The sequence below is a fragment of the Mixophyes fleayi genome, chromosome 1 (genome assembly GCF_038048845.1).
Source record: "Mixophyes fleayi isolate aMixFle1 chromosome 1, aMixFle1.hap1, whole genome shotgun sequence".
Lineage (NCBI taxonomy): Eukaryota > Metazoa > Chordata > Amphibia > Anura > Limnodynastidae > Mixophyes > Mixophyes fleayi.
In genome coordinates, this window is record NC_134402.1 from 414,437,178 (window position 1) to 414,462,467 (window position 25,290).

Genomic DNA, 25,290 nt, shown 5'->3' on the forward strand with positions numbered 1-25,290 from the left:
TTTGTCTGTTTTACGCAGTTTGTTTATTAGTTTACTATGTTTGTCCCCAATTGTAAAGGGCTACGGAATATGTTGGCGCTATATAAATTGATGATGATGATGATAGAAGGGAAGAAAACCATGTCAGGAGGCTGTGTGTCAAGAGAGAGAGAAGATGTTATCAAAGGAAAAAGGAGATGGTGACACGATATAGGAGGGAGGGGACTGGGTACTATGGAGGAAAGTTTAAAGGGACAAGAAGAGGGTCCCAAGGGATGGGGTGTTATACTTACCTCTCCCCGTTCCAGTGCCGCGATCGCCTCAGTCCCAGGTCTCACTTCCGGGTATCGGGTGAAGTCACATAATCACGCGGCGGTGAATTAAAATCCTCTGTCTATTTAAACCTCCCTCCGACGCTTGGGTAGCGTCAGAGCAACTTCAGCATTCCTGACTGTTCCTGTGTACTGACACACACACTCCCCTGTCCCTCTCACTTGTCTAATTTCTTCACCAATTTAACCTCAATGATACCGTGCAGGGAACCCAATCCTATTCTGCAATAGCCGGTAACATAACCTGGCTCACCAGCCACTTAAAGCCCTGTTCATTACCAAGAACATAGATTGTACTTGAACTTTGCCTGACACGGTTTGAGGCCCCCTCTTCTGATCCACCCATCCCACTATTTACTTAAACTGTACATGGAGATATGGCTGAGATAACGATAACAGAACAAGTATTGCAGCAGTAATCTAATAGAGACCTGGCAAATCTTAATGTCAGCGGGCGTTAATGCAGTTAATAGCAGTTCTATTGCAAACAGTGACCCCTTGATGTATAGAGTAAAGCCTTATTGCCATCAGAAACATCTGTTTCGCCAGAGTGCCATATTCCTGTGCGTTACACAGGAATACGGCAGTCTAAGACAATGCAAAATATGAAGTAGAACACTTAAGATATTTCTAGTGTGAGGTAACTCAGTCTTAGGCAATGCGAGGTAGTAATGTGAAGCCCTAATGGACGTCGAAGAATAAATAACGCAGTTTGTGGATCCTGAGTTGATGCAGACCAGGAGACAACAGAAGCAATGCCAGAACCAACAAAACTGTATGGTGCAGTCCAGAAATCCGAATACAATTAATGTAGAAACTGGAACCAGTGCAGGGACAAGAACAAACAGGTCAGGACATAAAAGCCAAGAACATGCGTGTGAAATGCTAACAAACGCTATCTCTGGCAATGAGTGCATGGTTAGTCAGGGTTTAAATAGTGAAGTGTTCCAGTAACCACACAGGGGAAGGCATACTTGCACTGCAATTCAGAACTAATTGAAAGCAGAAACCGTTCTCAGAGAAAGACACATCTGTGTAGCAGAAGTGCATGGCAGATCTGAGAGTTCACAGGATGCAAGGCAGATTTAATCCTAGCAGTTATCATTGAATGTAGTAGACCATAAGATACAAACTGTTATTTTAGCCTATTTAGAATGGCTTGTTTGGGTGAAATAAGCTGTTATAGGATATTGGATCTCTCCTTCCTTCAGATAGACCACACTGATAACTGCTGGGGTTTCCCCTGTATGTGAAAATGGCGTCAACAACAAACCTAATGTTTGACTATCCTACCTTATTAGTACTCCCTTACCAGAAATGTTATTGACCTGGACTGTTTGTGTATGAGTGTTTCTATGCTTCTATCCATGCTGCGTCCTAATATTGTCTATTAGTAGTCATCTAATGCTTTGTCTAACAAGTCCTGGGGTAAACCATGTGTCTGTGAGACAACTTCCTCTAAATAAACATAATCTCCTGAAGTGGAAACCCCAGTAGTTAGGTCCCCCCAGATGTTCCTGAATGGGCATTGAGCAGAGATCTGAAAACATTGTGTCCTCTTACCAAAGAACTGTAATAATCGCTATTGCAACCTACAAACTTTTACATTGATCACAGGGGTAGTTCATTCAACAGCTCTGGCCAAGCAAATGGCAACCCAGCAAAGTACATTGATGAGCAATGAAGTGATGGAAAACATGTAAAAAAAATCTTTAATCCAAGAGCTCCAAGGAGAGCCATTATTGGAGACCTCCCTCTAAGGGGTAAATGTATGAATCTCCGGATTCTTCAACTCCGGCGAGTTCAGCGTCTTCAGCGCTTAAATTTAAAGCGGCGCTGCCTTGTAAAGGGAGACTTCCCTTTACAAGGCAGCGCCGCTTTAAATTTAAGCGCTGAAGACGCTGAACTCGCCGGAGTTGAAGAATCCGGAGGTTCATACAATTACCCCTAAGAGTCTCTTGCAATCTTAGTTCACGGTTGTCTGTCGATGAGGACAATGGGCCTCATGTAGAGTTGGACGTACTATACTCAAAAACTGTAAGTGTAGATTACGCCCGTTACATTAACATAATAAATACTTTAAATTGCATAGATTTCAGTAAGCTACACATAAAGCATATCATACATCAAAAGCAAACATGATATACTTTAAGCGTATCTTACGCAACGGGCCATAGCCCCAAAAATAAATATGTAATTTAAAGAAAAAATCAGTGTACCCACAGTTTTGGGGCTGCCGTCATTGTGAGAACCAGCCCTAAGCAGGTCAGCAAGGGGCTAAATTCCCCCATTCCTCCTCTCCACACGAGGTGCAACGGACAGATACGTTACAGTCTGCATACAGACTGAGACATACTTTTTTTTTTTATTATATTTACTGTGCATGCTCATTATGATATAGAGCAAAGCATTTATTTCTTCAGTCATGCATAATATACTTTAGGTAGGCTACAGTATGTGAAAATCTTCATTCAACACTATGTATAGCATATTTATATCACGGTACTCGGCACAATCAAGATATATTTTATTTTAAGTATAGAGTGTCTTTGAACTGGTATAGGTGACTTATTTAAGACTGTCATTTTTTTTAAATAGAAAAACATAACACCTATGAGACAGTAAACTGGATGACTTTTGGGGAAGAAATGCAGTAAAATACTTTATTCCCACTAACATATTTCTAAGTGCACCAAGGACATTTCTGAGTTAAAGTTTTCTAGTAGTGTAAAATGAAGACTGTTCAGAGAAATCCGGGGTATAATGGTTCCCTATACTTATTGCATGAGGGGAAGAGCACGTATGTACTATGCAAGTGCCCTGGTAATAAGCTCTTCCCCAGATTGATCAGCTTAAATTGCTGTGGGGGCTTTGGGAATCACATTTCCTGACTCACAGGGACAATTGGTGGTTGCTGTAAGGTGTCTACGACATATTTATGGGTGCAGAATAATACAGACTAATTACAGGTCTATACTTACAATAAGCATTTATTTCATGTTTAATTTTGTGTACAGCATATAAAACTAAAAAAGATATTTATATCTAGGAGGTTAAAGTTTAGTATCAATTTGTGTAACTTCAGTCAGTTTTTCCTGCACAGTCCCATCAGGTTCACCGAGTATATTGTTGGTAGAAGTCATGGTAGTAGCGCAGTAGCCAGGTTTTGTCTTTTTTTTCAGATGACCTGTAAAAAAGTTAAATAGTTATTGTAATGCAAATGAAGTAACATTCTAAAGTAAATAGAGTAAAGCAATCATTTATTAATATGTGTATGATATATATTTTTTGATATGCACATGTTATTGTTCAACGAGGATTTTTTATTGTTCTTGAGACTGCCTTCATCCATCACCTCCACACTGTGGAGCCAGCAGTTTTGTTGGATGAGATAATATTCATGAGATTGCAGGTTTCTGGTGCTATAGAAAGCAGTAACTTGTGCCATAAGTTCTTAGTGAACTAATAAACTGTACTCTGTTAATCTCAGCTTGGCTCATAGCATGGCTGCCTCCATTGTTTGTAGGCAGTGGGTGAACATTCAGGCCCAGCTTAAGTTTTAGTTTCTTTCCCATCATTGCCACCGAGCTCCATGCCACAGGCAAACCGAGGGGTGTGGGGTTTCCTAGTGCCTGAAAACCCCCCTCCCAGCCTGGGGCACTGTATAATTGAGGTGTCTGGACCCTGCCCCCTGCTTCACATGGCTCTGTTCGAGAAGAGAGCTGCATGCACCTAACAGTAGTGCACGCAGCATTGCCCATTTATATTATGGAAGAGTTGGAGGGCAGCCAAGCACTCTCTAAAATTATAGCCATGCTCCCATGCATGCTGGTCACACCCACTGGCGGTGTGGTGTGGAAACACCCCTCTACAAGTCCTGCGTTTGCTCCTGCATGCCCCCCCCTAAACCACATCTTGGGGCTCATTAGATGATTGTCAGTATAAGGTACACATTTGTAAATTGTGCATGCACACCAAAATGCATACATATACATATATGACCGGATACACATTTTTGGATGTCATTGACTTGCATCTCCTTAAGCCTAGAGAGGTGGAACAGGTGTGAGAAGGGGCAGACAAACATAAGCTAAGTATAGTAAAGGCTTGTTCACATTCCGGTGAGAAAATTAGACGTGGTCGCAACCGTAGATACGCCGTTTAAGAGTTTCCCTTGCGGGTGCTGGAGGGCTGATGCAGCGATACACAATAATGATGACTATCAGCAACACTATCTAGATCACTGTTTCTCAACTCAAGTCCTCAGGACCCATTAACAGTGCAGGATTGCCAGGTGACCAGTGAAATAATTATACCACCTGCTACACTGTGTCAGTCAGTAATGAATACACCTGTGCTCCAGCAAGGAGATATGGAAAACATGTACTGCTAGGGGGTCTGGAGTTGAGAAACACTGATGCTTCTGGTTGGCTGATTGTGTCTTGTCCTCTCCAGCTCACAGTACATAAATCTTAGGCCGTCTAATTGTTTCCTCTAAAATATAAGCTCTTACAAGCGGGGCCCTCTCTCCTAGTGTTTTCCTTACATAATTATGTCATTATGCAGGTTGTAATTATGTAAGTTTGTTGCTTGTATTTATATAATTGTGTCACTTTTGTTCTGATGTTATTTTGTACTTTTGTTGTATGTTCTATCCACCTATGTACAGCGCTGCGGAACCCTTATGGCACCTTAGAAATAAAAGATAATAATGATTTAATTGACATTTTCATTTGGAATGTTCCAGGAAATAAGATGCCCATTTGATTTTTAAAGAAGTAAACAACATATGTTATTTCAATTATCAGAATTCAACATTAATTTATTTTAATAAAATTAAATTGGTATGTTGTATTTGTGTTTGTATTTAATTACATTTTATATTGAAAATGCAACTCTAACATTTATTATTAGCAAGACAATATCATCATCATTTATTTATATAGCGCCAACATATTCCGTAACGCTTTACAATTAGGGACAAACATAATAAACTAATAAACAGACTGGGTAAAACAGACAAAGAGGTGAGAAGGCCCTGCTCGCAAGCTTACAATCTATGGGACAATGGGAGATTGACACACAATATTCTCTCTTTTGTACTGTAGATGATACATCATTACATTATTATTGTATACAAATTAGGGTAATGAGCATTTAGCATTTATTATTAACACTGAGAAGCCACATGTCTACACCATCTCTACCAGTGTTTAAAGTAGAAAATTTAGAAGTGGCACAATGAAAAATGTAATAGGAATATAAGTGAATGGAGTTTGATAGTATTACAGTGAAGGCAGTAGGAGAAGTGGTGGTATGGCATACCGCCGTATACATCTTTACACTTCGACCACTGATCTCTATCTATGCTATAGTGGGGTATAATTTTGCACACTTGTACACCTAATGCAAATGCTACTGCACTGTAGCTGGGTGCATCTTGAGGTGAGTCCGACTGAAGACGCACAAAAATATTTTGCGTCTCTTCCTTACATACATTAGTGAACAGTCATGGCCAAAAGTTTTGGGAATGACACAAGTATTTCATAAGGTTTGCTACTTCAGTGTTTTTAGACCTTTCAGATGTTGCTATGGTATACTGAAGTAAAATTGCAAGCATTTCATAAGTGTCAAAGGCTTTTATTGACAATTACATTAAGTTTATGCAAAAGTCAATATTTGCAATGTTGACCTTTCTCTTTGAAGACCTCTGCAATTCACCGTGGCATGCTGTCAATCAACTTCTGGGCCACATACTGACTGACGGCCACCCATTCTTGACTAATGAATGCTTGGAGTTTGTCAGAACTTGTGGGTTTCTGTTTGTCCACCCGCCTCTTAAGGATTGACTCTAAAGTTTAAACGGGATTAAGGTCTGGGGAGTTTCCTGGCCATGGACCCAAAATTTCCATGTTTTGATCCCCGAGCCACTTAGTTATCACTTTTACCTGATGGCAAGGTGCTCCAACATGCTGGAAAAGGCATTGTTTGTCACCAAACTGTTCTTGGATGGTTGGGAGAAGTTGCTCTTGGATGATGTTTTGGTACCATTCTTTATTCATGGCTGTGTTCTTAGGCAAAATTGTGAGTGAGCCCACTCCCTTGGCTGAGTAGCAACCCCACACATGAATGGTCTCACGATATGCTTTACTGTTGGCATGACACAGGACTGATGGTAGCGCTCATCTTTCCTTCTCCGGACAAGCGTTTTTCCAGATGTCCCAAACAATCTGAAAGGGGATTCGTCAGAGAAAATTACTTTACCCCAGTCCTCAGCAGTCCAATCCCTGTACATTTTGCGGAATAACAGTCTGTCCCTGATGTTTTTCCTGGAGAGAAGTGGCTTCTTTGCTGGCCTTCTTGACACCAGGCCAGCTAGCAGCAATATCCTTGCCTGTGAAGCCCTTTTTGTAGAAAGCAATGATGACTGCACGTTTTTGCTTGCAGGTAACCTTTGTTTACAGAGAAAGAACAATGATTTCAAGCACCATCCTCCTTTTAAAGCTTCCAGTCTGTTATGCTAAATCAATCAGCATGACAGAGTGATCTCCAGCCTTGTCCTCGTCAACACTCTCACCTGTGTTAATGAGAGAATCACTGACCTGATGTCAGCTGGTTCTTTTGTGCAGGGCTGAAAGGCAGTAGTGGAAATGTTGTTTTTGGGATAAAGTTCATTGTCATGTCAAAGAGGGACTGTTAAATTAATTGCAATTCATCCGATCACACTTCATGTCATTCGGGAATATATGCAAATTGCCATCATAAAATCTGAGGCTGCAGACTTTGTGAAAAATAATGTTTCTGCATTCTCAAACCATTTGGCCATGACTGTATTTGTATCTACCTCTAGATGAGCCCTCATATCTGTATACAATACACAAATGCATTGCACCGGAATTTAAACATTATAATTAGTTTTTGTATTCTATTAAGCATGTATAAGAAAAACAGAACAAAGATCAGACAAGGCGAAGTCTGCCACCCAGGTTGTCTTAGTATAACTACCAAATTTTCTTGAATATAGATTGCCTTAGTGTATATTTAATACAGATTGATTTGTGTACCGTATATACTAGTGTATAAGCCGAGTTTTTCAGCACATTTTTGTATGCTGAAAAAGCCTTCTCGGCTTATACACGGGTGAACTAACCTGGTGTCCGGTCCCTGAGCTCCTATCTTCCGCAGTGGAACGCATGTGCGTTCCACTGACAGGATGTTCGGCATTTGGAACGCAAATGCCGAACTTCCTGTCAGTGGAACGCACATGCGTTCCACTACGGGGTAAGTGAAAGGCTGTCTCGCTGTCTCTCTCGCTGTCTCTCTCGCTGTCTCTCTCGCTGTCTCGCTGTCTCGCTGTCTCCTTGTAAAGTATATTTGTTGCGCTGGTCAGGAAACAGTGTAGCTTTATATTAAGTTGGTGCACATCGTAAAATAGGGCAGCTAATAGGTCCATGAAAATATTGTGCCAAATATACAGCGCTGGTAAAGTAAAAGGTTAAAGTGTGGACTATTTTCAAGCCATCACATCTCCATTAAAATATATGGAAGACATGTAGTGCATGTTAATTTAAGATAAATAGACTAATGCAAACAAGCCATTCACAATTATCCTTGGAATGCCTGGTTTTCGGGAGTGTGAGTAAAACGAGAATGAATGGCACTTAAACATTTAAAGTCCTCTAATCTGGACTTTAATAGACCTACAAAAGATATGGTGAGAATCCCTATAGAAATGTTTGAGTTATGACATCATTTTTTAAGACTGTGATTATCCTGAGTGTTTAAAACTCTGACTGAAATTACAGTAATTAAACAGAAGTGAGCTTTTGAAGAAAAAAAAATTACCAGTAGCTGCTGCATTTCCCACCCTAGGCTTATACTCGAGTCAATAAGTTTTCCCAGTTTTTGGTGGTAAAATTAGGTGCCTCGGCTTATATTCGGGTCGACTTATACTCGAGTATATACGGTATTCAAAAAACTAAGTGGTCTGTCTATAAATGTTTAACAAATAAGCTGTATTGATGATGAACAATTATTCACTTTACTTTTATCCTGAATTACGTGCGGTGCGTCCAGTAACAAACATTAGATATAGCAATTTAAATTCATAGCACATATCATAACCAGTGAGGCAGTGACTATAGATTTAAAAATGCTCCCAATCAAACGAGATTAGGCTGTCAACAAAATCTGGATAAAAACTAGGTTAATAACTATGAAAAAATTTAATTTTTAAGATGAATTATTGAATTTATCTGTCTTTCTAACGGCTATTGTACTAATTGGTAGTTAATATTAATAATAATATTTATTTAATAATGTATACATTGATTTTTATTATAAAATAAACAATGAAATTGGGGTTGCTCAACCCCTAAAACATTGCCAAAAATTAACATAGGATTGGGAGTCTTTGTATATCTACAGTCACTGTTACAACTGCCGTAAAATGAGATATCAAGTGCAAGAAAAAGGGACTCCAAGCCCTATAGTAGTCCTTGGCCTTTTACCCCCCATGAATATCTTCGTTTCTACGCCCCTGGATACATGCGACTTTGAATTAGAGATGGGCGGGCTCGGTTCCCCAAGATCCGAATGCATCCGAATTTAGCCTATCTGAGTACCGAGCCGAGTACGCTCGGTACTCTCCCGCCCATTCGGATTCGAAATCGAGGCAAAACATCATTGTGACGTATTCGCATTTCTGAGCTCGGTTCTCGCGAGATTTGAAAAGCATAAATACCAGTCTCCAGAGCAATCCATTGCCATTTAACAGAGGGAGAGAGCAGGCTTAGGTCACACTGGCTATATCAGCGCAGGGACAGAGCAGTAATTGGACACATTATTGTTTCTATTCAATACCATTGTAATCTTAATACCAGTTGTTACAGCAGTAAGAGGAGGATAGAGGAGGGTTTTTGTTTTAGTTTCTGGCACTCCAAGTGCTTTTGGGGTGTCCTCCATTCTTTTGCATTCATGTTTCTGGCTGTCAAAAGTCCTATTTGGCAGCAGTGTAAAAAAATATATTTAGCACTCCCAAGTGCTTTTGGGGTGTTCCCCATTCTTTTGCATTAATTTTTCTGGCTGTCAAAAGTCCTATTTGGCAGCAGTGTCAAAAAAATATATTTAGCACTCCCAAGTGCTTTTGGGGTGTTCCCCATTCTTTTGCATTAATTTTTCTGGCTGTCAAAAGTCATATTTGTCAGCAGTATCTAAAACAATTTGTAGCACTACAAGTGCTTTGGGCTCATAATGGATTCAAAGCAGTCCACATATGAGCAGAATGAGCAACCAGGTTCTGTCACCAGACCTGATGGTAGTGTTCCCAGGTTTGCACTTTCCAAACACAAGCAGAGATGACGCAGGTGGCAGACCACAGCAGTTTGACATCTGGGCTGGTTTGAAGGATTTGACAAAAAAATGTGTGACCTTGCCCATAACTGCAACCAATCCTACTATTAACATGCAAAGGATGGTGGAGGGCCTAGCAGGGATTAAACTGTATTTTTCCTAATTTGCACTAATACGGTTTGGGTGTAATATACACCCAAAGTCAAGTGCTCAATTGCTAAGAGTCATTGATGAAGAGGAAGACAAGCAGTCTTGTCTGTAGAATTTGCAGGCAAATTCTACTGCGTTATATAGGTAACACAAAGAGAAGAGCTCCATTGCTCCATTGCTATTTTTAATTGCTGAAATAGAAATAATAGGGCTGACACTCTGCAGTTACATTTTATTGTACCATAGCTCACTCACAAACAGGAGAGGTGGCAGGGTTCAGTGCTAATCTTCCTCAAACAATACTAATTCATCCCACCATCATAGAAGTCTGTGTACTATGATGTAATTGCCAATAATGTCCTTCAAAATGGAATTAGTAGTTCATTTTAGGGCACAGCTGTTACGATTATTGGCCAATTCTTTTACAGCAGAGCAAATATCTAAATGTTGTGCGGAATCATCTCCATCACCACTGGGTGTCTTGGGAAAGCAATTTTTTGTACAACAAGCAGTTGCCTGAGAAACTGAAGGAGAAGACGTCTCAACAACTAGTCTTCTTACAGCTGCTGCATTCTCCTACATGCTGTTGCAATAAACTGAAATTGCCCCTAAATTTTTCCGGACACAAACAGCATCCCCTGCATGTCATTTTTTAAAAGTTCTGTAACACCAAGTTGATTGTGTGGGCAAAACAGGAAATGTGATGGAATTAAATCCCGCTGTAATGCTTGACCAATATTGGGGTCGTCATCAGAAATGACATATCCTCAGGAGAGTCTAAGCAGGATTAGCCATCTTTCAATGACATCCCTTAGTTTTTGGAACAGATTGTCAGCTGTATGCCTCTTAGTGAAGCTGCTGATACACAAAGTAGCCTACTTCTGAAAAATGTGACGTTCTTGGGTACATGCTGCTGCTGTCCCTGCTGGTGAAGGCGAATGACCAACCTAGTGGCCTGTCACAGTCATACAATCTATACTTTGCCCAGTTCCGCTTGCCCACATATCTGTGGTTAAGTGTACAGTGGGTAGAATGTCATTTTGTAGACCAATGATTACATTTTTAAGAACTGTCTGGTAGAGGTGAGGAATAGCTTTTTGAGTAAAATGGGGTCGTCATGGAATTTGTTAATAGGGACAGAACACCTCAAGTAACTGTCTAAAACCAGCTGCATTAATAATGGACATTGGATGCAGATCTAATACTAGCATAGTCCTTATGGCGTCTGTGATCCACTTTGCGACTGGGTGACAGATTTCATACTTGCTTCCTCCTGCAAAGGATTGTTTAACTGTAAATTATTGGTTATGGGGATATTGATGATGAAGGTGTTGGGAAGGGGGGGGGGTAGATTGCAGGTGCTGGGATGTAGATGAGAGAAGGGAGGTAGATTATGCTGGACTGCTTGTTGTTATTTTTTTTTAACCTAAGTTTCTGATTTTCCCAACAGCTTGCCAAGAACTCGCTGAAAAATAACATAACATGGATGAGGATCCCAGATGGTTAAGGTCCCTACCCCTGCTGAGTGTGGCTTTAAAAACGCTACATATGGCTAGACAACTGTTGTCAGGATTTCTGTAAAAATAATTCCACACTTAAGAGGTGGATTTTTGGTCTTATGCCCAGGCATGACAATGGTCTTTTTCTTATAACTGGCAAGAAATGCAGCAATTTTTCTTTGAAAGTGTATGAAAATCATATTAACAAAATTTATAATGACATCGTGGAAAAGTCAAAGTTTACTTCGTGTGTACCCAGCCTTAATCAGTGTGATAGGAATGAATAAAGGAATATTGTGCTGTCATTCTCTAAACGGCTACACTGCTCTTGGACCAGATGAAGAGCACAGATCTGAAGGTAAATCGTGTTTAGTGTGTACACATCAATCGACAGACTGATTGGAACTTCAGTCGTTTGTAAAATCCTTAGTGATAACAAATTGGTCTAAAGATTTTTGGTGTGTACCGAGCTTTGCTCTATAACAGAGGTGTCCAATCTCAGTCCTCAAGGGCCACCAACAGTTCATGTTTTTTGGATTTCTTTAATCATGCACAGGTGAGTTAATCTATTTGACTGGTTCAGTAATTATCCCACCTGTTTCTACAGACAGAAATCCAGAAAACATGACCTGTCGGTCTCTCTTGAAGACTGAGTTTGGACACCTCTGCTCCATACACTTTGTATTTGACAATTGTTGCATTGCAACTTAAATTGAAACTAACCAATTAGTTGATGAGGAGGGCAAAGGAATTGTGATGGCTATTTGTTTTCATAAGCACAGTTAGATTTCTATTTGACACCAGCTGTAGAGACTATTCTGCAGGACTCTTATTCCAATACTTTTCTTATTGGGATATTGTAAATTCTATTTCTTGGAGTTCCTTCTTGTATATGTGAATGACTTCCCATTCTATCATAAAATTTAGTGTTTGAATTTATCTTACGGTTTACAGGTATATTTGGTAAATATAATATCTTATTAAAGGAAATAAACAATATTATATATCTTTGCGATCATCATCTTTGTTAATTATTTCTGTCATAATTGTGTATATATATATATATATATATATATATATATATGTATGTGACTTTTTTGAGAAGCGATCCAAAGCTGTTCGATGTTGAATGTTTTTTCTAGGCTCTGGGTGTCTACATGTAAATTGCTTGTCTTCTGGAACCCCAGGTGACAAAAGCGTATATAGGGCCTGATTCATCAAGGAAGATAAAGTGAACGCAATTTGCATTTTTTCTAAATCGGACGGAAATTGTACGCCTGTATTTAAGTAGAAGAGGATCTTAAGAAACGTTTCCACTGGCGTACTGGCTATAAGGTGCTTATGTACTTACATATGCAGACAGAGAGGACACTCCGCAGGACATGCAGAAGGCATTTGTGCAATAAAAAGTCCCATCAAAACACAGAAAAAAATATTAAATATATTGACACTTCTTAATACTATCATTTTTAATAAAAATGACAGCCTAATAGTGTTGTATTTCAGGACTGTAATCCCAAATAACAATAGGTGTTAATTAAAAGCGTACCAGATGTGAATCTCAGTAAGGCTCAACATCACATGAATCCTGGATTTCTCAGCTAGAACTGTGTATAATGTCTCCAGTCATTACTACACTATTAGGCGCTCCTTCTCCTTCTATTTCCATTCTTCTCTAGATTATTGTTTGCCTGGATTTACCACCCTACATATTGGATGAAGTGTATATGGTGTGTTTGGACATTAGATTATTCATTGATTACAATATTGGATTGAGCACCATTGTTTATTGCTTAAATTTTTTATTAATAAAAATACATTTAATTTTTTTCATCTTTTTTTTTTTTTAATCAATTTTTTTAACATGAAATCCATATTTTTAATTGTAAACACATGTTCTGGAATGCATACATGTAGTCATCACTGTCAATCGACATTTACACCTGCCATGTAGCTGGTGCTAGTGGTACATCTAAAAAACACGTACCTGTGAGATCCCCAGAGCTTGATTTGTATGAATGTGCATTCGCTCGACCTTGGCATGCCCTTTCTGTACATTGCCTAAAAGCCTCTTCCCTCCCCCTTTCCGCCCTTCTAACTGTAGGCTGTCGAAAGTGTCATTTGCATTTGAACTTGAATTGTATGCACAGCATTCACTTGCGTAAAGTAATTTTCTGAGCATACGAAGAGCAATTTTGTGCAAAATACGGCACACAATGGGATTTACGTGCGAAGATGAATCGCGCCCTTAATATATAAAATATAAGAGAACATTTTTATTATAATAAACCAATGTACGTTCGTGTGAACTCGATGGCAGAAGTCTCTACCATTTTGAATATATATTTGTGAAATTAATTTATATTGGTTACAAGTAGGAGAAGATTAATGATACCCTTTTAAATATTATATAATTTTGCATTGGGAGCCTACATCCCTCTTGATATGTCACTGGCAAAAAGTTTCTGAGATCCTAGTCAAACGCACCTTAATGTAAGGTATGTTGTTCTAGCTTTTATATATTTAGCTACAGATAGCAAAAAGAACTTATCCAGAATTTACTATGATTTTCAGAGTTTCACTAAAAAATGGAATTCTGAACAATGTTGTTGTAAAATAATTTTTTGAAAATAAGAACTTCTATGAAAAAATTTAAAATTGCTTCATTATTAATCATGTACATCTGTTCATACTGTCAGGATTTCCAATATCAAACCACAGAAAGAGCGTAATGAATGAAGTGGCTTTTCCTAAACACCGGTTACAAAGGTTTCAAGATGCAGTACGGTAGGGTATGGCAGAGATGGAAAAAAAACTCAGTAAATAACATATGCAGAAGGAGATGATCTGCAGGACTTTACCACGAAATAGTGTAGATGATGCACTAGGTGTGACAGTCTGTGGAGCAGGACGGTGAAGATAACGGACAATGGTGATGATCTGCAGATAGATGTGCTGGAGACTCAGAGAACAGGTAGCAATAATCTGCAGAGCATTACCACAGGATAGTGGAGTAGACACAGTGGCTGAGATGATCTGCGGATAGATGTGCTGGAGACTCAGAGAGAAAGCAGCAAACAGGAGCAAGGGAACAGGACATCTGAACAGAAGAGTAGACCAGAAGATCAATAAGGATAAGACATAAGAACAAGCACAGCAACACATGAAATGCAACAGATGAAGTGGCAAAGGTTGCTGGGACAGGCATGCCTTTATAGGCCTGAGGCAAGTGTTTAGGCTTCTAGGAATAACGAGGCAACTCTGGCAGATGAGAGTAGTCTGAGTACCACTGTGGCCCCTTTGGTGGAACATGGTATGGCTCAGTGGTTAGCATTTCTGCCTCACAGCGCTGGGGTCATGAGTTCAATTCCTGACCATGGCTTTATCTGTGTGGAGTTTGTATGTTCTCCCAGTGTTTGCGTGGGTTTCCTCCGGGTGCTCCGGTTTCCTCCCACACTCCCAAAACATACTAGTAGGTTAATTGGCTGCTATCAAAATTTACCCTAGTCTCTCTCACTCTGTTGTCTGTGTGTGTATGTGTGTGTATGTTAGGGAATTTAGACTGTAAGCTCCAATTGGGCAGGGACTGATGTGAGTGAGTTCTCTGTACAGCGTTGCGGAATCAGTGGCGCTATATAAATAAGTGGTGATGATGATGATGATGGTACTACAGGCAATACACATATATACAAAGGTCCAACATAGGAGCTGCAGGATGCAGATTGTGACACATACTAAACAAATAGATAGGATTAATAAATAATAATTTTTATATGATTACCATATAAAATACATTTTTAATTTATACCAGTAACAATTGATCATTTGTCAATTGCTCAATGGATGAATGAGGGCTGCTTAATGCTTTTTTTTATAAAGCAGACAGAAAATGGTATCCCGGCAGAGCGATACCGCTTTCTCTGACTGTCAATGTCAGCCAGGAATCCATATGGTGGGCCAGGAATCATTTTATTTAGTTTCTACATGGTTGCAGCACACGGTGCTCAGAGTGAACACTAATTCACTATGTGGTGCTTTCTCATCTCAACTGTAATGTTCTCTAATGTCACATGTACTTTCCTCATGAACAGGCAATTGCAGGGCACTGCCTTCTGGTATTATTGGATCTATGTAAACTGTGAGGATCTGCCACAATACCAAAGAAAGAGTGCCCGAAATTGGAAAAACCGAAGCTGCCAGGAATTGAATCTGGTAAGCATTGGAGCCATTGTTCTGCCATGTTACTTTATGCAATTTAAGCTTTCATCCCCATCTCCTGTTGGGGGTGTTGGCTAATCTGCAGACACAGAGGCCTTCTTGGAATACTACAAAACAGACTACTTACCAAGGAGACATGGAATTCCCAGACACAACGGTCTTTTGACACCTTGAAACGTCTGTTTACCTCAGCTCTCATCCTCCTGCATCCCTACCCCACTTAGACCTATACCCTTGAATTTGATTCATAATTGAATGAAGCAGAATTCTAGACTGGTAACAAGGATGTGCACCTTCTTTTCTAAGAGGATCTCCTCTGGCAAGGGAATGTAATGTGGAAGACCAGCAGTTGCTGCAAATCATCATGATCATCATTGAGTGGAGGCACCATTTGGAGGGGAAAGGCTCCCCGGCTCTATCATCATTGACCACAAGAACCTGTAGTATGTTCATGGGGAGAAGAGGTTGAACTCTTGGCGGGCACTGTGGGCTCTATTCCTAACCAGGTTCACTTCATAAGCTACTGGCATGGATCCAGTAATGTCAAGGTTAACAAACTCTTGTGGCAGTTTGCTCCCAAATTTCCAAATGATCCTTTATGGAGGGAGATGCCATTATACTGCCAGACTTATTTTTGGGAATGGTCATCTCTTTTGAGTTACTGGAAAGGATTCAGGTTGAAAAGGCAGCACTCAACAAGGTGACTGAGGCACCTGACGGCAGAGGTTCATTCCCGCTGACTCTCAGCTGCAGGTGCTGCAAAGGGGACACAACTCATAACTGGCAGAGCATCCCGTCATCAGGAAAACAATCAATTTAGTTGAATTCTGGTGGCTTACTGTAAGGAAACATGTTGCCTTCCTTGGTCAATCCTGCACTACTTGTACACATACCAAGAGGACCTAAAGCTGTCCTCTGGCTAATGTGCTGAGGTCTCCATGGATTTTTTTTACTGATCTTTTCAGCTCCCAATCTGGTGGTAGTGGATTGCTTCTCCAAGTAAGCCTATTTTACAGCCTTAAAGTAGTTCTGGATGACAAGTGGTAATGCATCGTCAATACTGAAAACTGCATCACTATTATGTTACACAAAAAAGCATACTGGATGGCATTCTTTTATAATATTTATTGCGCACTGTTTACAGTCAATACTATGAGACTTCACCTGTATGCAGCCTTTATAAAAACCCCAAACTTATTAAGATTTGGTAGGATTAAAGTTTGGATTTCCTTGCTGTTGCTTTAAAAAGTCTTGATTGTTTGCCTGCTCACTGACTTCAGCTTCACCACTTACGATTCTATGTTCTCCAAGCCATCAACTTCATTAACTAGATTTTTTTAGATGCAGCTTGTCACCAAATTCACAGGGTCAGTTTGGACTCTTTACATTCTGTCTGGTTTGACTCCACCCACCACGGAGGTGCAGGGTCTATTAAGAGGAAGGTTTTTGGTAGGACCCCCGCAACGAGATTTGGGCTTCGCTGCTTCAACCCGCAGCTTGCGATACTCTGGATGGGTGCCAAGTGAGACTTACAGGAGAAGATGTTATAGCCGACAAGGAGTGACTAGAATAGTAATAGATACTGGATAGCAGGTTACCAGGATAAACTGAGAAGCAAAGAGCAAAGGATATCTGTTGAATAGGAATGAATACTCAATACATAGATAACAGGATTACCTCAGAGTCAAGTAGTGCTGGATACCAAGATAAATAGAATAGGAACTAATTGATGAATTGGTACGAATACAGGATACCAGGATGACACTGGATACCAGGACCCAATAAATATATATGGATACAGGATACTAGGATTCAGAGGAGACAAATACTCCAGGCTGAAAATCTGGCACCATTTTGCTAAACAGGTGTCTTAAATAGTTTAGAGAATGAGCAGGAATTCCAAATAATCAGCCAATGGCTGAGCAGAGAAAATTATAGCAGACAAGCCCAAACCAAAATCCAAGATGGCTGCCAACAGCGGGAGGAGAAAGCCCTTCGGAAGAAACCAGTTCTACGCACCGGACCCTGGTAAGTGAGTTCTGAGGGACTGGTGCATGACACAGCTCTATGAAATGCTGTTTACACGGTAAACCACTGGTAAAATAAGAGACCCATCAAACATGATCTTCAAGTTAAAAATACAAATTAAAAATGTTACATGTTAAAAATAGTGTAAATACACAGCTTACAGCCCTGCCAGTACTTTGTATTTTAGATAAACTGCACATATTTCATATCCTTGTACTCAGGAGACCTAGCTGATTACATTTTCAGAAAATTAATGGCCTTGTACTTACTGTGTAAAGGTTGCAAAAGACAAAATCATGAAAAAGTATTTATTCCCTTAAAATACATAAATATTTATTCCGATATTCTACCAAAGGAAAATCTTATCTCTCCTGAGAAACTCAATGTAATATTGATGTGTCTGGCTATGGAGTAGTTGTTGATCAATGTAGTGGTATATTTATTCTCTTGTTTTGTCAGAATGGTTTTCTACTCAGTGCTGTATGTTTAGACCAGTCAAAATTTGTCTGAAACAATCTTTGTATTTGCAGTGCTCACAGCCAGCTGCATTGTGGTGTTCCATGATTATTAGTTTCCCTTTGTGAATGCTATTAAATTCAGATTTGTATAGTGTTTATGATTTATAAACATGCCACCAATTTAGACAAAACACTTTTCCCTATTGTGTTTCACAGAAGAACTTCACAGTGGTATGAAACTTCGGCATTACCATTTATGTGTTCTGGCTTTGCTTCGCAACAGAGTTCTATTTTTCGACATGTGCTAATGAATAGGTAAATGTGCCAATTTAAAATTGGAATCATTTCAGTCGGGAAAACAAAGACATTGAGTATTAATTATTCCAACCACAATGAAGAACAACATAGCTTCATTATCTCTAGAGTGCAATAATAGCAAAACATCCTGTAAATAGAAAAACGCTTCTTCTAAATGTACAGTTCTCACCTCTCAAAACAGTGTACACAATGCACATTTTGGGCCTGATTCATCAAGGTATGTAACTGCATATTTTAAACGTATCCTCCGTTCATTCAATTTGCGCATGCGGCTATATGAGATAACCTGACTCCATTCAAAGACCTAGGGCTAGATTTACTAAAGTGCGGGTTTGAAAAAGTGGAGATGTTGCCTATAGCAACCAATCAGATTCTATCTATGATTTATTTAGCACATTCTACAAAATGACAGCTAGAATCAAAGATAGTGTTACTCTGAAACTAGGAGGAAATAATCCCACATACAAATTGTATCATGCATTTCTTGGGAAATCTTATCTCTTCCTGATCACATGGACACAACAGCTATTATTAATTGACTGGTCAACCAGGGAATCTTTCAGAAATTCCCCTGTTGTGCATACTGGCCTACGTTTTGAATTTCCACTCCAGGAGGTTGGAGCTGGGGCATATCTTGGGCAGAGCAGGTGTGGCATGTTCTCCGTGTGCTGGTGGCAGTGGGGGTGCTGGCAAGGGTGAATGGCTGTGATTTTTTGTAATGTTGGCAATCTCCAGCAGATGGAACAGTAATGACTCGGCCACATCATCTGCATATTAAGTAAAGCTGTCTTCATACCCCTTCCCCAGCTCTCCCCAGTGTGTTTGTCTCTATCCAATTAAAAACATTAAATCATTTGAAAAATACATTATTCCTTGAGTTTTGCTATGTATAAAGGTTTTTAAAATATTTTTTTATTTTTGTGAAATAAATTTGATTTATTTGATTTATATTTACATTTTTTCCACTTAATTACCCTTCAAAATGTAGTTCTTGTGACATGTTTTTTAGTATACTGAGAGACCTTAAAATATCAGACTTGCAAATTCATAGCATATTTACTTTGTAATGCAAGCTTTCCGTGCAGAAGGACTCCTCTGACTGCTCTGGAGAAGCTACAGAGCTGAAGAAGCCAGTCCAGAAACCCAGCTGCAAGGTAAGTAAGCATTAAATCAATGACAATTTAGTTCATCGGTGCCTCTGGCCCTTCAGTGTTGTGGAACTACAAGGCAATACATGCCATGCCAGAGGGAAAGCTGGACTTGTTCCAAAATTGCTGGAGAACCATAGGTTACACTGGCATACAGAAAGCCACATATTACATTTAAAGTGTAACTTGTACCAAATTCATAGTACCTAAAACCAAGTAAGGGATGGGTTTCTGTTCATACATTATTTTACAATACTTTGTGCTCAACCCACTAGGCTAAAATTTGACAGCCTGTCCCTTGGGACAGGGCCCAGACCATCCACTGTAGTTACACAAGTGCTGGCTGCCTTGCTTGCTTCCATATTCTCTGTGGGCTGATGTGACCTCTTCAGCAGCCCATCATTGCATTACAGCAGCGAACACTAATTTATGGGCCCGTCAAGCCCCAGTCCGAGGATGTCACTGCTGGTCTTTTTCCCATTACAACTTGCCCGTTATGTGGCCACAACCCCTCCCTTTGCACACTTCAGTACTGGGGAGCAGCCATAGCATGTGTTTTGTCTGAGTGCCATGGATCCGCACTTCAATTTTGCATCCAATGTACATGTGTGGGAGACAGGATAATTCAATTGTCATCATCATGTCCTTACCTTCCTCCACAGGAGGGCCATGATGATGGAATGTACATTGCATTGCATCATCAATGCCCCACCCACTTCAGGATAAGGTGAAGCAAGATTTGGGAGAGGAGGGAGGGGGTTTTCTGCCAGGAATCAAGGAAGACTCCTCAAAAAATGGGAGTCACCCCGACACTTCAGGAGACTAGGCAACTATCCTGTATTTACATACCCTAACACAAGCCTATATATCTAATCCTATGTTATGACTTGTTGACACATGCTACTTTAGATATAATACATTTTTGCTACAAACACACACACACAGACCAAACCTCTAGGAGGCGATACGCATTTTGAATTTAGCTTTTGCTTTGCCAGTCTGTGAAATGCCATAACACATTGTATTTGTATATTCACAATACACTGAATTTATAGTCTATAAATAGAGCTGGGGCAATGACAGTGAATTCATTCTGCTGTATTGTTAGGAATCTTATCCTAATTTGTATCTGGCCTGCAGTACCTCTGTGCTACCAGAGGTGCTGCTGTTTTGCCATTGGACATTCCCACCTCGCCTGCAGGAGTTAACCTCCTGAACATCACCTGCACCTGTTTCACTGCCTTATATGCCCATTCAAAACGTTGCTCCTTGTTCATCAAATGTTTGCTGCTTATGGTCCCTGTCAGTACTCTTGTGAATTTTGCCTGTTGTACTCCTGATTATCTGACTTTTTGCTTGTGCAACCGTTTTGCATCTTTGCTTATGACTCAGACGCTGGCTTTGTTTGACTTTGCTTCTACCAACTCCCTGGTATTGTCTGATTCTCTTGTGGATCATACAGTGCCTCCAGATATCCAGTTTCTGAGTCCACTGTCTAACTTGGAAAACCAGAGTCTCCAGCTTCTCAGCCTTATCTGGCAATCCGGACATCCAATATCTGCAGACCATGGTCTAACTTGGAAAACCAGAGTCTCCAGCTTCTCAGCCTTAACTGGCAATCCAGATATCCAAAACCTACAGTCACCTGTCAAACTTGGAATATTGGTCTTCAGCTTCCCAGCTTAACCTGGCAATCCAGATATCCTTGTACCTGCACTCCATCTACTATACCTGGACACCAGTATCTCCTGCTCCAATGGCTAATCAGGTAATCCATTTCTCCTAACAAATAATAATATAAAAAATAAAATATAATAAATAAAAAAGATCTCTTATATAAAATTGCTGTATTTGAATAAATTGCATTTTATTAATTAAATAATCCTAATCCACTTTTGTTATATATTATTATTTATTTAATGTTATTTATTTGAACATATGTAGTAGTTCTTGTGCGCTGTTGCATACCATATATATCATTCAAGTTCTTGTTTGGGGAGTGCAGGTCCACTGCGACTGGCAGCCTGAACTACTAAACATAACCAGCGCTGAAAGATTTTATATTTTATTTATTGGATATATGCATGTGTGTTTGGGTCTTGTATTTGGTGAAAGGAAGGCAACAAGATTCATCCATAAAATAAATTGCCTGAAGCTGCTGACAAACAAACCTATCTTTCCTCCTCCAACCTCTCTCCATCTCTCTTCTTCCGTGTATCTAGCTGCCTCTCTGCTGCCACTATCTAAACACTTTCTCAAACTTAACATCTCTAAATCCAAGCTCAAAATCTGTCCAACCTACCAATGCTATTATCCCTCCTGGAATTACACTCACAGTTGATAATATAACACTCTACCCTGTCTCCGAAACTTGCTGCTTTGGAGTCACCCTTGACTCTACCCTCAGCTTTACTCCTCATATTGGGCGCCTCGCTAAATCCTGCTGCCTCCTCTATAACATTTCTAAAATCTGCCCTTTCCTCTTCCAGGAAGCAGCCTAAATCCTTGTTCATTCGCTCATCATATCTTGTCTTAACTACTGCATCCTCCTTCTCACTATCATTCCTGACTCCCACATTTTCCCCTTCAATCCATCCAAAATGCTGAGCCTAGACACATCTTCTGCTACTCTTCTCTGTAAATCTCTTCATGGGCTTCCCATCCGTTCCAGAATTCAGTTGAATCAGTTCATACTCCACACACTCACTTACAAAGCCCTCACCAACACATCTCCGCCATGCATCTCTGTCCTCGTCTCAAGATAAACCATATCCGGCCACTCTGTTCTGTCTCAGACCTATGACTTGCCTCATCTCTCATTAATTCCTCACACTACCATTTTCCTGTGCTGTCCCCCAAAATTAGAATGCCTTTACCACCGACCTGACACTCCTGCAATGCTTCAAATCCTCCTTCAAAACACCTCTTCATGTTCACCTATCAACCCTTTTCACCATCTTGTCCACCACCTCCTATTCCTTTGTCCACCAGCTCCAATTTTTTCTAGTTGCTCCCCAGGTTTTCTTTCAACCTCTAAACTAGTGATAGGTGGTAACTTGATACACTTCTTTCTACAAAAGGGCCGTACATCACCCTTAACCTCAGTGCAGTTAAAAGGATACATTTAATAAAAGTAAGCGACACAAAACCAATCTGACATCAAGGCAGATGGGAACTGAGGGCCATAGGTGAAGTCTTGGAGGCCACATGTGGGCTCTAGGGCCACCTGTTGCCCATCAGAGCTCTAAACTGTTAGGAAACATCTTAAAAATTGTAAAGCAATGGGCATGGTGTATGGTGTTACAACCCCTTAATATAATCCATACCTGAACTGCACTTTTTAGCCATGTTTTTATAAGGAATTATCAGTGATGTAATTATAACATCTCCTTGGAAAAGTAATTCAGGGATTAAATTCCACCACCACAGGAAACTCTCAGGAGTTAAGTGAATTATGCTATCATTGTTATTTCTGTTTGCTCCCTATTGTCCACTAGTGAGCTCTACAGCCAGCCAGGAGCCAGACCCAGCAGGGGTGGTAGGAGAGGGGGCTGGATAGTGTAAACAGCTCACCAATCGAGACCTTTTGCAACTCTCCTGGACAAGCAGATCCCAAGATGGGATTAGGAGGTGATAAAAGAGGAGCTGGATGTGTGTGACTAACTTTTGGCCAAGTGGGGATACTCTGCCAGAGATGCGCTGTGGAACATACCTCACTGCATTTATTTGAACTGATTTCCTCATTTGTTGGACCTGCTATCATTATGGGGCCGTGCTGTATTTAATCCTTTTCTGCAGAATAAATCATCCTTCTATTTTTCCCCTAATATTGTGTCCGAGTGATTTGGGAACCACATATCTTCACAAAAATCATTTAATGCTCGTTTCAAAACCCCTGGGCGATGCCTATGGCACATATATCAGTTCTTTTGTACTTACTACCAGATGCTGCAAGCTTGGTTGGTTCGGAGAGGTACATGTACCTACTTTAGTCTACAATATCCCAGGTTGCATGGCAACTCTTAAAAGCAAATGTGGAGGATCTGCACTGTGTGTCATGCATTACATTATCTTAAGTGCTGTTGGATTAAATGTATTGAGAACAATAGGTTATTGTTAAGATCTGACTTTTATACATTAGAGAATGGAAAGAAAGATGAATCCCTCACTTTGTACTGCCGAACTGACAACATGGATCTGAAAGGTAAAATGAAAATTAATATACTGAGTGAAATATTCAAACCCTACTTAAAAAATAAAGTACATGCATTTTACATAACGAAAAAAATCAAAAAGATCCAAAGTGTTTTTTCCCCATTATACTTGTAAAATATGATTGCACTTTCAAATCAAACTGTGCTGTCTGCCAGCACTGATCTAAAGATAATAGATATAAAAAAGCACATCAAACATGGCAACACAATGTTATTCTGTGCCTCTGTTGTGCCTAACTAAAATAACTTGTCTGCTTAGATTAATTTATTTTTCCAGTGAGAGCCACAATATTTTGCTCAATACAAAAAGTACTGAAATGAAAAGGTACAATTAAAGTACAGAAAATGCTAAGACAAATGCATAAATATATGTGGAACCTGAATATGTCATTAATATTTTATATCTTATTTATATTAATATTTCTGTGCTTGTGCATCTGTGTACCGAATATAGGATCTGATTCATTAAGAAAAGAGAAGCAAAAAAGGAGTAAATTTGCCTCATTTATGAACTGTAAATAGCTCTGACCTTCAATGCTTATTTATGAATATCTGCCAACTGTCCCGATTTTAGGACTCTGTCCCGCTGTACGGCCCGAGGGCATGTTTGTCCAATGAGTGGGAACATTGGGAGGTATCCCTTCACAGCTGCTCTAGGTGTAGGAAGGGAAGGGAGAGTTCTAATGGGCCTAGTTCTGTACAGCACTAGGCAGACCTCCAGGAGCATGACCACTCCACCTTCGTGATGTGGCCACGTCCCCATAGTAACATGGGACACGCCTCCTTTCCAGCTGCTGGAGGTATTATTAATGTGCGCAAGTGTGCCTAGTTTTCAGTCTAGGACACTTTTAGGTGCATACTCACTGCTAGTATTTGATAACATCCCCATTAAAATTAGAGATGAGCGCACTCGGATTTCTGAAATCCGAGCCCACCCGAACGTTGCCGATCCGAGTAGGATCCGAGACAGATCTGGGTATTGGCGCCAAATTCAAATCTGAAACTGAGGCTCTGACTCATAATCCCGTTGTCGGATCTCGCGATACTCGGATCCTATAAATTCCCCGCTAGTCGCCGCCATCTTCACTCGAGCATTGATCAGGGTAGAGGGAGGGTGTGTTAGGTGGTCCTCTGTCCTGGTAGATCTCGTGCTGTGCTGTTTAGTTCTGTGCTGTGCTGTTTAGTTCTGTGCTGTGCTGTGCTGTGCTGTGTTCTGCAGTATCAGTCCAGTGGTGCTGTGTGCTGTGCTCTGTCCTTCTGAGGTCAGTGGTGCTGCTGGGTCCTGTGCTGTGTCCTGTTCAGTCCAGTGGTGCTGTGTCCTGTGCTCTGTGCTTCTAAGGGCATAGTTATTTCCCCAATATTCCCCTGTGTTTAAAAAAATAAAAAAAAGTTATTTAAAAAAATACCAAAAACTAATTTAATTTTTTTTAATTACCACAAAATTTGCATAACCAATCCTGCAGTATAAGCCCATTGGTACTGCAATATTACCAAGTTCACACATTCAGCAGTAAAAGTCCAGTGGTACTGCAATATTACAAAGTTCACACATTCTGCAGTATCAGTCCAGTGGTGCTGTGTCCTGTGCTCTGTCA

The 25,290-nt window shown here is 40.1% G+C and overlaps 1 protein-coding gene across 1 annotated transcript in view; it reads right to left on the minus strand.

The window, feature by feature from the left end:
* Nucleotides 1–3,303: 3,303 nt before the first annotated feature.
* SHISAL2B (shisa like 2B) overlaps nt 3,304–25,290 on the minus strand; it is a 118,564-nt gene continuing 96,577 nt past the window's right edge. Inside the window, exon 3 of the mRNA XM_075193546.1 lies at nt 3,304–3,498. Within this exon, the coding sequence (XP_075049647.1) occupies nt 3,365–3,498 (134 nt within the window). The 3' untranslated portion in view covers nt 3,304–3,364. The remainder of the gene's footprint in view (nt 3,499–25,290) is intronic.